At 27.5% G+C, this 15,019-nt stretch overlaps 1 protein-coding gene across 2 annotated transcripts in view; it reads right to left on the minus strand.

The window, feature by feature from the left end:
- Nucleotides 1–2,760: 2,760 nt before the first annotated feature.
- The window catches only part of LOC136978492 (palmitoyltransferase ZDHHC18-B-like), a 68,629-nt gene continuing 56,370 nt past the window's right edge, over nucleotides 2,761–15,019 (minus strand). For both annotated transcript variants that reach the window (XM_067274206.1, XM_067274207.1), the window contains exon 10: nucleotides 2,761–4,057. In XM_067274206.1, coding sequence (XP_067130307.1) covers nucleotides 3,858–4,057 — 200 coding nt within the window. In that variant the 3' untranslated portion in view covers nucleotides 2,761–3,857. The remainder of the gene's footprint in view (nucleotides 4,058–15,019) is intronic.

Below are 15,019 nucleotides of genomic sequence, written 5' to 3' on the forward strand. Positions count from 1 at the left end.
GCCTGATTCCACCGACTTTCCAAACACCATTGTCAAACTTCTAGGCTTACAGGAAAGTGGCACTGAACATCAGACGTACACGTTTTTTGCATTTAAAACTTCGGTCTCAACCTCGTTGTTATACAATGTATTCAAATATTTTGTTTCGTCATACTATTGGGCATTTTTTGCAGAATACTCGTCAGTTATTTGATAAATTCAGACTGTAAGATGTTTTGAACATAACATTCCTATCTTGTATTCCAAGTAAAGAAATTTACACATTTGCTTAAAAACATTAATACAGGTAAACATTTAACAAATATTGACAAATTTTGATATCCTGATGATGATTTTTACTTTCTCCACTGTTATACAGAGGGAAAGTGTGGTGATCCAGCAAAAAGTGACCCCCCAGATTTTTACATTTTTGGACTTACTTTCTTGACGTTTCAAGGTGTCCTCAGGGGATTGATGCTTTTAAATTTTGATGATTAAAGGTTGGGGAGATAATGGGGGGTTGTGTATATCTCCAGTAGGGCCACATTTAATTTAAATGCCACTAACCAGTAAAATTTTTTTTTTTTTTATAAAACTCATCCCTACCCTCAAACTTTATCATATTTTAATTACTATAAAATGGCAAAATGCTAACAGTTGGTGCCACCAAATGTTGCTGGGAAAGTTGAGCAACTCTTTGCTGGATTTTTATTGTTCAGCTTCATTTATAATGATACACATTCTTACAATGTGTCAGTTGACTTGTTTAATTGTGAAGTCTTATTTAAATCTCAATGTATAAATACAAGAGAAACGTAAGTCTATTAAAGACTTTTTTCTGTAATTTTTCAAAATTTTATGTAAAAAGTGAGTGTATTCAATTTGTGTCAATAACTATGAAAAAACAGCTTAATTTTTCCTGTAATACTTTGTGCAGCAATGCCAACAATCAATGATAGTGTTTTGTTAAGAACTGTGGCTAGTATAATAAAATATTGAGCAGTTACAGCATTTTCTACATATATGCTATTAGTAGAAGTATTTGCCTTTAAAACATGCATTGAATGGAAGTGAAGATTATTAAAATCACTAGGCTACTAGATTTGGGTGAATTACTACTATTTGGACTATATTTCGAGGAATTCTGCTTTACTATTTATCCTGTCTGGTAACCTGTGAGGTTCTCGCCTGACACTTTTGTAGGCACTAAGCGGACCTCTTCTTTTAGCAAGCCCATTATGGGTTCGGCCAGGTCCACAATGGGACAACTGGATGGTGTTTGCAGGTTGGGTCGATAAGATAGTTTGTATCTTCGAAAACGTCTAGTCTAAATCCACTGTAGATGATGATGTCGCAGATAAGAGGGATGAAGTATCTAGCAGAGGTTGTGGAAATATCCATTATGGATGCAAAGCTGATGTATCCAGTGGTAGAATAATTAATGTCTCCAAAAGGAGTAACTGAGGAACACACAAACGATCGACCTGCTCGAGGAACTGGCAATGACTGACTCAACTGGCTGCTAGTTGAGTCAATCATCAAATATTAAATAACAAAATCGGGACAATAGGTCAAGGTAGTGGAAAAGCATCTTTTTCGACGCTGAACTTTAAAGGAAGATATTACCAAGTGTAAAAGTTGAGTTTGATACACACTATAACATTGAGAAATTTGTGAAAACCCAGACTTCAATTTAAACCACATAAACTAAATATAACTTTTCAGCTGGGATATCTGATGTTAATCAAATACAGATGTACTCCAGTACTCAACTGAACAATCCCACCTGCTAGAATGTTTGGTTAATAACAAATTTTTATTTTAACTTTATTAAAGATTGACGAATAACAACTCATGAATTTGCAACAAATCTTAGTGTGTCACAGACACGTATTGAAGAGAATTTGTGGGAAGAAATTAATTTTCAACAACAGCTTTTGGGGCCGGTACATTTTTTATCCTTTAGTTCAAAATTTCCCAAACAAAACTTTCAAAACCACATTTGACACATTCAGAGTTTAGAAGCAAATTCCCAGTATGAGTAGTTTTTATTGTTTGTATAGTGTGATATCCTTTACAAAACTTAAAAAGCATGCATAATAAGTCCAATGTGAATGTTATCTGCAAACATTACATTATATTTTATTTGAATAAAATTAAGTTGAAAAGTTTTAAAAAAAGTATTTTAATCTTCAAAACAAAAACTAATCTCATATTGCGAATTATGTTAAGTTGTGAAATTTAACACATTAATATATGATGTAATTTAAGTAAAAACAGCTGTTAATAAAAATATGCAAAAGTTTTCTGTTCAAATCAAAAAACAGCGTTAAAATATACATATGTAATACAGGATAGCAAAATACGCCTACTTTAGCATGTATAAATCATAAAATTACTGTAATAGTCTTGTTAAATTTGTGTTAAATCAGTTAAAGATACCTATTTTTCCATCGTACAGCCTGATTTTCCTTTCCACATTAGACAGATTGCACTATATACAAGTTAATTTATATTGAACTTTTTTGCAAACATTCAAGGGACTGAAGAAATTTTCTGTTAATGATAGTTTTTTTGCTATCCTGTATATAGTGGTTTGACTTATATAAATGTGAAGATAAACAGCAAGTGTCGGGTGAGAATGGTCAGATAGGCTGCCACCTTGACCGCTTGGCTACCGCCCTGGAGACCCAGTATCAAACCAAGATGGGTCGAAAAATGATTTTTTTTGGGGGTGGTCCGACCAAAGTAATGCACATAAAGAATAAACTCAAAAACAAATTGCTTCAGACAATTTTTATTTTTGGCTTTTGGCAACATTACCACAAAAGATTACGTGCACATATAATATTTTACATAAATAATTACCATACACAGCAACTAATACTGTCGATTTTACTCATTGTACAGTAAGAATGTATAGTTCATAGCTGACATGAAAAATTGATCATCACATTATGACAGCAATGAATTAACAATGCAAGGCACTCGTACATACAAACAAATCATGCATGCTTTCAGATATTCATATTATTTCTGTACATATAAATTCTCTTTTATTAGCTTATATTTTACATAACTTTTATTGCCAAGGGATTAAAAACCCAAAATTTCTTCAGATTTGTTGTACTTACAGTACATACATGCTCTTCTAATTGATAGCATTTGCTTAAAAAAATCAAATAATTTAAAAAACTTATTTCCAGATCATTTCTCAGTAAAAAGAACATGATGGAATAAACTGAATTTTAATTATCCACGTCATAGGCATATATTTACATCATTATTTCAAGGAGAAATTCAGTAGATGTAATTTAGAAAGTACAACTGACTTTCATAATTTCTTATAATTTTCACACACAAATGATGATGCATATTTATCGGTAATTCGTTAACTAATATATTATAAAAAAGTAAAATCTAAAAATCAATTCTTGTCAGATGGGTTTGTTGAATTTTTTTCTATCACAGCATTGTAAGACACATTAATTGGAAAACTGTCTTAAATTTTATTCAAATTAAGTGCAATATATAGTATGTGTGCAATCTCTAAAGAGTAAAGAGTGATATGACAACTGTCACTTATAAATAAATAACTTAAATCCTTAAGAATAAATATCAGTTTCTTTCACATTTAAAAATTTTTGTATTAGAAATTTGTAATAAAATTTATGAATTGCATTTAAAAAGTATCAAAGTGATTTCTATATAATAATACATTAAAAACTAAAAATAAAATAAAAAATAATAATAATTAGTAAAGTAATCAAATATAAACTTTTAAATAGAGAAAAAGCATTTTCTTTTAAAATTGGAATGGTTTAGTCAAAAGCATTCAGACAAATTTTACCCATTGTCAATGACTGCATAAGAATGAATCAAACTGCACTCTGTTTTAATAAAGATATTTGGCTACCTGTATCAGGAAAATCATTTTGGTCAGTCTTTTCTGGAGGTACGGTCAAGAGACACGGAGTAGAAGCATTAGTACTAGATTTACTGCTTAAAGAGGTGTCGGCTGTTATTTCGTACTGCACGGTAGCATCTGTCCCCGAAGCAGCGGCCTGTATTGTTCCTGCTGTAATTATAAAGATGCAATCTAATAAATCATGCATAAAGAAAAAACAAAAACTCGTGCAGAAGCTACATCAAAAATTATGCAAAGAAAACTTTTAAAAATAAATTAATTTAAGATATTTCTAATAAATTTAAACAAAAAAATTATTACGAACTTTAAACAAAATAATCACAAAACAAACTTAATATTTAAAAATAAAGGTTTAGCATATATCAATTACCACATGTTTGTTTAATTTCTATTTTAAAATTACATGTTTAAGTAAAATAAAAATAATATAGATGTATAAAAAAAATATAATTTGAAAAATAATTATAAATTCTACATTTTCATACACAAGCAAGCAAAATAATTGCAAAACTCAGGCTATTTTTATAAAATTTAGAAATAAAATAACTAAACAAACAGCAGAATTTTAATTTTAAAAAAATGTTAAAGGACAAGACTTAACAATAGTGGCTTAACTGAAACGAATCTCCCCTCCTGATAGAATCCAGTATATCTTGAAGCAGCATCATTTATATACAGTCTTTCAGGAACTAAAGTTATGGTTTTAAAAAAAAGGCATCTGAAGTCTGGTATTATTAATAAGCTCGAGTGTATCATAGTTTGAGGTGAACAGAAACATCTTCATGTCCAAATGAATAATGTTATCAGAGTTAACCAATGATGTGACATAAGTCATCTTAAAAATTGTTTTTTTTTTCTTTTTTTCTAAAATGTTTATTAAGTACTTAGGCCTTATATTGTGCTAACTACAGAACTTATACAGGAGAAAACTGATTCTATAAATAAAATGAAAGCTTTTAAAAATACTCAAGTCATTAGTCATCGGGAAAATGCATGACTTATTTTAGAAGCATGCTGAAGAGCTTGTAATGAGAGTAATGTGTTTCCTAACATTTCCATATGTAATTTTCCTCATACATCTCCAAAAACCTGATTGTCTTCTTTATAGAAGAGAACCACATCCAATCTTCTCCAATTTAACAGACTTTGGCAACATAGTTTAATGGAGTCCTTTTTCTTTCTATACACCTCCATTACAGCAAATTCACTAATATTAAAAAGTGTCTTCATTAAAATGAGCTAAGACTAGTAAGAAAACATACAAATAGATAGATCTGAAGTAGCTAAATATATCTTAGACTTCAATTTTTAAGCCACTGGTATTGAAAAAAGTTGCATGAAATGAGTGGAAACAGCTATTTTTGTTGTGTTTCTATTCACAGGGTAAATACACCCCATGAATTCAAAATCATTACACTCCAAAAAGAGATCAATGTTTATATAAGAAGCATTCAAAATATGAAAGATTTAAATATAAATTTGATGAAATGATAATAAGACAGTACTCTAACAAGTTTTTAATAGAGCAAGTCTCAACACCTAACAGTAAAGTTTGTAAAATATCAAAAGCATATAAATGATTATATACTGTAATTTGAGGTTTATTAAATTGATTATGTCATCAAAAAGTTTTTCAGGTACATATTGTTCCAATCATAAACAACAACAGAATTTACACAAACTCAAAAATCGATCAATTGAATCTTAGTTCAAACTCAAAAATCAAGGAATACCTTATTAAAATTTGAATGAGCATAATTGAGGGTTTTATTAAACCAGGCCACTGTCTTGAAGATCTTAAATTATTTAAAATTTTATTAAGATAATTTTTTTTTTTTTTTTTGACAATAGTAATGTAGAGTTCAAGTATATTTTACTATAGAAAAAACTATTACTGTAAGACAATTTACACCTGATTAAGTAACACATGGAGAAGTTAGAAACAAGCAAATAATCATAGAAAATACACAAATGTTTAATATTCTGAAATTATAAAAAACATATTTAACAACAGCATTCAGAAAAATCCAAGTTTCCAATTTAATTTATTTGTATCATATAGACATGCACATATATATTTTATTTTAATTATACATATAAACTATAGTAAAACAAAATTATTTACTCATGTTTTGTTTCATAGTAAAATCATCCAGCATGAAAATTAATATTATTCATAATTATTGTAATGTAATATTTAAAATTTTATTATTTTGAATGTAGAACTGATAGTGTTGTTGTGAAAAACATGTTTTTAATTAAAAATATAATTTAAAGACAAGCAAATCCTAACTAAAATATTTGATTTTCTCCATATGAAGTTATTCTACTTTCCAGGAGTATAAAGATTATAATTATTAAACACTAAAATTTACATTAATCTTTCTTATACTGTAATTTTATACAGCATTGGTAAAACTAATTAAAATCAGAAGCCATTGTTTTTCTTTATCATTCTGAAATTTAGATATCACTACAACATGGAAGAAGCATTTAAATCTCAAACAATTACAATAAATTGATAACAGAAAAAATAAATATATTTACATCACATAAAAATAATTTTCAATATGGTTTCAGTAAAGAAAACATTATAAATGAAAAAATAACATCTCAACTGAATGTTTATGTTAATTTCATCATATCTTGCAAAAATAGCAAATGCGATCTATTAAAATTATATAATGTATTGAAAGAATAATTTTAAACGAATAATAATAATACTTCACATTTTATTTTATAAACTAAGCAAAAGGATTTTATTTATCTATTTACATAAGTATGATGTTCCAAATTCATTAAGTTCTCACTGCATTATTCAATATCAAATGTTTTCACGAGGAATTTTTTTATTTTAATGTATATAGAACAAGACAATATGCTTGATTATAATTAAAATCAAGCAATAACCAAACTAATAGTCTTATCAAACAAACTTCTAAATAGAAATTAATTGTAAGTTAAGTCTCTTAATGATGGATTATTTTAGCTATATTTTGGCTAGTTAGTTAAGCTAGTCCGAAATAATCAAATCTCTAAATGCCAGAACTAGTTATATACAGTTCGGAATTGGTTTAATTCGTGCACACACATTTTTAATTTTGCAAATTTTTTTTCATTTCTAATTAAAGGTTAGCTTATTAAAATTTGGCAATTTGTGGTTGTCGTTTAATTTTGTTTTTGTATTTTAAAACTCTATAAATAAAAATTAATTAATTCAAAAGTTTGTAGTTTGTATTTCATAATTATAAAAATTTAATTTCAGTTCATATCTTTCAGTTTTAAAAAAATATATATGTATATAAAATTAATCTGGTGATTATTCAGAAAAATAATTTTAAGACGTTACAAAACATTGAAGTTTATACACATTAAGATATATATCAATTTTAATGGCAAATACATATTTATATTTATAAATTGCTTTATATTCATATAAAACAATTTCCTAAAATCGTTGCTTGTCAAAATTTTACAATGTAATAATACCATATAACCATTAAAGAAAATATTTGTTCCAAAATAATCATTTCAATCTATCACTCTATTTGTAACAATATTCACATTCCAATACAACATGAAATATTTATTACATTCATTCCTATTCACTATAAGGTAGTTTTAATTTATAAAAATATATTAAATTTAGTATTATTATTATTATTATATGTATTTATCAAGTTCTGATTTAAGAAATTCATACTGCTTTACTAGATGAACGCTTCTTTATATGACCTATAATGTGACAAATTTTTGATATGAAAAATATTTACATAAATATATCTGAAATGTTTTAATGTATTAAAACTGCTTATTACATTTTAATGAAATTTATTTAATATTGAATATAAAACAAAATTACAGCTGTGAATATCTTTATTTCTGTCCATATCCAGAAAATAATGATGAAAAACATCCATTATAATTAAAATGCTTATAACATTCATTCTTGGTTCACTTGTACATTAATAATTATTACACATTAAATTTTAATCCATAAACGACCTACAAAAAGTAGAATGAATGAGTGCATTTACTTAGTAAATAATAAAAGTTAGTTTCAAAATATATGTTTTGACAATTTAAATTTCATCATATTTCATATTATTTAAAGAGCAGTCATTTGTTTTAAATTCATATTTTAAGGTATATTTGCAATGTATACATAATTTTGTTCACATTCCGGATAACTGTAATACAAGCTTCACAATTTCATTGTTTTTCATAAAATACTATTCCAAATTGTTTTCTTCTATATGATTCTTCTAGTGTGCTAGAACAGACAATTATGTTCTGCAATCACTATTCTGCAGAAAAATTATCGTTAAGATATGGTTTCTTGAGATTCTTATTGATTTATATCAAGAACTGATTTACTCTGTGCTTCAGTGCTGCAGCAATTAAATCCAAAGATGGTAAAGACTTTTTAGTACAAAATTAATTATTAAAATTTGACATTTCATTTTTTGTAAGCAATTGTTACAAACTTCAGAAACATTTCCCTTGACGTGAAATTTGTTTAATATATGCCATACAATATATGGTAATATCAGAAACTGAATAGGAGATATAATTATCAACAGATTATCATACTTAAAAGAACAATGTGTTTGTGTGTTTTAATTTAGAAACTATATGGATATCGTTTCATAATTGAAAGTTACAAAATTGCAAGTTCACACATCAGTGGCTGAAGTAGTGCAAGTGCACATTATATTATATTAAAAAAATTTTTTTAATAATTTTAATCAATTATATATGCACATGCTACTGTTATAAGAAAAATATCAGTAAAATATTATTTGTAATTGTATTTTCATTAATTATTCATCTGAATTGCTATTACAAAACACTCACTGTCAACAAGTGAAAGTATTATTAGTAAAGTTTTTCATAATGTTTTTGAAAAAATTACAGTAGACCTCCCCCTATAACATGAGTTCATATAACACGGATTCACATAACACAGTGAAAAATTGCAATTGTGTTCGTATAACACGGTAAAACGTCATCGCCGACTCGTGTCGCAACAGGATTGGTCGAATCTGGACCAATAGCGGACATTGCACAAACTGTCGAGTTTAAACGAGCAACGGGCCTACTAAAAACCATTTATTATTCAACGGCCATAAAAATTATATTTATATTAATGATGTCTCCAAAGTTCGGCAAATTTTTCGCAGAATGAATAACTTATCAGGAAACACGTGCCCGCCCTTCGACGAGCCGCTTTGCGACGAAAACAAGCTTAAGCAAAGGTGTCATCGAACGGTCCACACTCGGTAAGTAATCCTACAATTTTTGTTTATAGCATAATTTATATGGATTATTCTCCAAAAAATTATACGTGATTTGGAAATGTTGAGTCCAATTAGTCTAGAATTGATTAATTTTATGGAAGAAAACCTTTCAAACAGCTGTAGCCCCTAAACTGCACAAGTGCCAGGCTGTGATTGGCTCATGTATTTAAGTGACTCGTACAACACGGATCCATATAACATGGAATGTATCTACAGTGTTATAGAGGGGTCTACTGTATATCAATCCTAACACATTAAAATTATTTTATCCTATATGAACTTTATTAAAATTATAATAATCTTAAAGATACTGAATTAAGTTATGAATTTACATATATTGTAATTCTTCATTCGTCAAATTAAATTTTATAAAATAAATCACAAAACTAATTCCAAAAAAATTTACAGGAACTTTAGAATTTTCACAGATAGCCAGAAACAAATCCAAATTTTGTTCAAATAATATACTTACAATTAGGCAAACTGAAAACAGTGTGGTTTTCAAACATACTATAAAATAGAGAGTAGTATTGTAATATGATTTATTAGAATGTCTTTCAATTATACTTCATATTTTAAGAAATGACTCTCTATTCAAAAATTCCTTCCATCAGATATTCCTATTCTTCCTACACAGTGTATTAGTGCAACTGTCATATTGTAATTTAGAAAAAAAAAGTTATTTCAATTACAACATATTCAGTAGTTCAAAATCTGATAAAGACAAAGACATCAGAAATAATCATATTTAAATATATAACAAATTATATATTTTATTTACTTGAACAGATCTCTGTCATTACCATTCATAGTTGCATATCGTCAAACTTCTTGATTGCTAATAATCAATGAAACCTGTATCACAATGTAAATAATAATAAAATATGAAACATTGTCATATTCTTATAATTTTTATATTATTATATAATTATACATTTTGATTACAATTTGTTTTATTTGATATAAAGTTTCTGACAACAGTTATATTTATTTAGAGTAAAGAAATACTATCTGCATTAGATTTAAGTTTGTTTATAATAATTTCTGAAAAAGTAACTTTTTTTTGTACAAAAATAACATTTCATGTCAGATTAATTAGATTAAATCTTTTAAAAATAGCTGAACTTTGTTTCATTGGAATCATATTATTTGTTCTTTTTAAAAGAAAATTTATAAATACTAAATAAATGTTCAATCAATCAATGGATAATTTGCAAAACATCATTTTGGAATTCTGTTCCTTTTAGTTGTTATTGTATTAAAAATGTTTGAAATGTTGTGTGTAATACTGTGCTTAACATTATAAAATTATTTCACAGATTGTCTACTCAAATGAAAGAAAAAAAACTTTGTAAACTTAAATTAATTATAAACATAACTCATTTTACTATATATGTAATTTATATATTATACAAGCAAACTTACTGTGAAATTGTCATAATGCCAAATTGCAATTTTTAATTTATTTAATCTAAAATATATGCACGTGATTTTATTAGTGTCCTTCTCCTGTACATCATACTTTTCCTGATATTAGGTCATCTATTTAACTCTGTTCTGGAGAAATTTCTTTTAACTGAAATCATATGATTCTAATCCAGACACAGAAGTTCATATATAGTTAATCAGGGCCTCCTGCCCTTAATCTTTCCATATCTGGAGTTCACTTTCATCTATCTAACTTCATTTTTAAGATTAAGGAAGGACAGACAGGTGGATGCCAGTGGAAATTTGTGTCTGCAATTTGAAAACTAACTCAATAAAACTTCATACCATTATAACAACAACAACAAACTGCTAAAATTGAGGTTAACAAAAATATTTGATTAGAAGTGTTTTAAACTTTGGTGTAGATCATCTTCAGCTAATAAACAGATTCCATTTATTCTGTAAGCTGAAGAAATTATTTAAATTTAGTTTTACTCACATATTTAAATTGGGTAAAACTAAATTTAAATAATTTCATAATATTAAGCACATAATATATTAAATTTTTTGTATAACAATTGGAGAGACAGAAGCCCAAAACGGATATTGTTACTATTCAGAAATAAATTACAACAGTTTACCTCTATTAAAGTTCATAGTGTTTTTCATTTTCAAGTCATACATTGATTGGGAATGAAACATTTCATCAAAAATTTATAATTATTTGTTTTTAAAATCCATATTTAAACATAACCTAAATACAAAATTGAACACAAAACTAAATTATTAAAATAAGTATAATGATAAATATAAAACACATACTCAAAGTATTAAATTTTATACTTTTAAGATTCTTTAACCTGCAATATTTCTAGACATTTTCTAGTAATATATAATAAACCAAACTAAATTTTCACAAAGTTTATAATGACAGTCTCTTTCTCTCTTGTGATGTATTCATTTAATTTTGTAAAAAATTTTTTATGAAGTAAAAATATAAATGCATATATTATACAATGCTTGATGTTAAATCTATCTTATTACCTTGAAATAAACTCATTGAAGATTATTTGAATGTAGCAATGCTTATATAGTTTGTCTAAATAATTAATATAAGACATAGGTAAAAAAATTTTAAACATTATAAAAAATATTAGAATATTAACTTATTTTCATACTATAACATTTTCAATACAGATTTTATGATAAAAATAAATTTAATTTCAGAAGATTGTAAGCTTAAAATTATTCAAATAACTAGCAGATGAGCCCGGTGTTGCTCGGGCAGAAAGTAACGATAGCAAAGATTAAGAAAATGGGTAAGATTATAGCCAATCTTACCCATTTTCACCGGGTGCAAGAACTATGATAACCTTACTTGAATAAAATGATTAATTTTAAATTCTAAAATCTAAGAAAACTTGTTTGGAACATTAAGTTTTGAATTTTTCGAATTTGGAACTAATTCAAATATTCATTCAAATTTGTTAATTTTGGATTTATTGTTTTTGCATTACCCAAATAGTGGAAATGATTAAAATATTTATTAATTTCCAAAATGTATACTATATGTGCCACTGTTTACTTTCCTTTTTTATTATTTACACTTTATACTGACTAAAACTAACTCTCTCCTCCTTTTCCATGGGAGAGTTGAATTTCCAAAAATCCCTTCTTAATGTGCATTCTCATGGCATACCCTACTAAAGCACAGTTAAAAATAAAAAATCACATCTAAAATAGTACAGTAGAAGCTGTTTCTTAGGATAAGCCTCAATCCTTTCCCTCTCCCTGTGGGGAAAATTTCGAAAAATCCCTTCTTAGTGTATGCTTCTCATGACGTACCCTAAGTGTGTACCAAATTTCAACTTTCAACTCCTACCTGTTTGGGTTCTGCGCTTATTATTATCAACCCATCTCAATTATATTATAAGATAAAAAATAAGATAGTTTTTAATTGATACCCAAACCAAAAGTTTCTTATTTAAAATTACTTTTTAACATTGTTGTTTCAATAGTCAACTGATAAGGGGGTGAGGAAAAATTAAAGCACTTTAATTTTTCCTCACCCCTTAAATTTCCCATATCAGTGAAGCAACATTGTTAAAAAGTAATTTTAAATAAGAAACTTTTGGTTTGGATATCTTATAAAATTGGAAGACAAACTCAGAATAAAATCTTCACATTATAAATAAAACATGTCCATTGATATAACTTAGATTTAAGAAAACTAAAGGAAGACATTACTAAAATTTTGATTACTAAAGCCAACCACTGCTATATGCCATTGGGCTTCATAATGGCTATAATAATAATAAATTTTTGATTCTGATAAAAATAGTATCATCATAACAGGTAATTTATTAAGGAAGATATTAGCATGAATTATTTACTATTCAATGTAAATATCATAGCAAAGTTTTCTCAATATAAAAAGACTGATTTCTATAAATAATAATTTTTATTATTTCAAAACAGTTTATGAATTTTTAATAAAGTGGGTAATAAAACATCATTTATTTTTATCTCTAAATCATCTCAGAGATTAAGTAAACATCTATTAACCATAAACTTGACATTTAAAAAAGTTATAAAAATCCAAAAATAGAAGTTATGAAAAAGATTTAATAAATCAGATATAAATTCTTAAGTCATATGAAACATAATTGGAAATTTAAATATGAACATAACTTTTAAATAATGTAAAGATCTTAGGGCAAAAGCATGTTAAGTCAATTTCTTTGTTGAATTTCTATACACAGTAGATATTATTTCTAGTTTCATGGCCCATAATTTCTCATATATTAGCCTATCAATGTCTAAAATAATCACCTTTGCTGTGACTTGTCTAAATACAAGGCAAATTTCAAATTTAGGGTTATTTTCTCTGAAACCAGGAAAAAAAGTTAACATGTTCCTGCCCCATGGTCCTCAATTGTTAAAGCAGAAACAGAAATGAACAAACAAAAATTGTATAAAATATATGTGAAAGCAATATAAGGAAACTAAAAGTAGTTAATAAATTATATTTTCAACAAAATTTTTTCAACTCTTGGCACAATATAATTTTCAAAATAAACAAGGCAGTTTTATTAAGTACAACTTAAGGCTGTTAAATTCAAAATGTATTGTTATACAATAATTTTAAGACAAGACTTATTGTTTTCTAATTGACATCAAGTCAATAGAGACAGCATTTATCGTCTAAATCGCCTTGCAAATAAATATTTTTAGATTAAATAATTTACACTTAATTCTACTGAAAATATCTTATGAATTAAACAAAAGCTATCTCAAAACATAAAAGTCAAATTAAGAAGGAAGTGTATGGACTCAGTGGATAAGATGAACATGTTACATCATGTAAAATCAAAGAAAACTGTCATTTGTCTCTGACTCGGACTTGCCAAAAAATTTTTGAATAAAATTTTTTAAAAGAAAAAAAAAACCAAAAAGGATATGATTATATCTTTTCCCATGGACTTGCTTCCTTGTCCAGAGATGACACATCTGGATGTGTCACAGGAATCTAACAAAAAACAAAAATGGGATTGATGATGACAAACCCTCAATCATCATCAAGAGATTAGTTGTCATTGAGAGTTTGCAGTCTCCAGAGTTCATCCGTCATCGGGCATTGGTCTGCCATTGAAAAGTTCACCAAGGATTCTGCTGTGTCGGAGTTCTATGCCACCAATAACTCCTACGGAATACCAATTACCTACCTAGTTTCTACTTATCCTCCACCTGCTAGTGCTAATGTCTTTATCAATAAACTTCCTCATTGAACTATCCAACATCCTACCCCTTTGGATCGAATGTCTGCTCGTCGAACAACAACTCAACAAATCAAGGTATTTATCAGCACATGATCAAATGTAAACTCAATCTCGTGATTAGGGACCCACAATAATGATCATGATAGCTATAATTTGAATCCTAAATTTATATCCTTATAAATTCTCCTATACTTGTAAATAGATGTAAAATAATACAAATAAATGGATATTTGTTAATGTTAATCTCGTAGTTGAGCGCAACTTATTTCAGAAGCACTGTCTCTTGGACCTCCTCCATCCTGAATCCAACTGCCTACACATGCAATTGTTCGCGCATGAACAATGATTTGTGACCATAGAGGTTTCTATGTCTGTCCATAAGATACAGTGGTGACAGAATCCTGATGTGGCATCAATGAAGTGGTGCTGACCCTTCAGTCAAGTAGTGTGGAAGCATAGGGGGTGTTTTGCACATTGTCACACTTGTGTCAACAAAGACTGCACAAAGTTTATTAAAACAGGAAGGATACTACCACAAAGCAGCAACTACCTTTAACTCAACAATATAAAAAGAAAAAAGATCATCTTGCCAAAATGATGGAATG

Source organism: Centruroides vittatus, unplaced genomic scaffold (assembly GCF_030686945.1).
Source record: "Centruroides vittatus isolate TY-2023 unplaced genomic scaffold, ASM3068694v2 contig_543, whole genome shotgun sequence".
In the NCBI taxonomy this organism is placed as follows: domain Eukaryota; kingdom Metazoa; phylum Arthropoda; class Arachnida; order Scorpiones; family Buthidae; genus Centruroides; species Centruroides vittatus.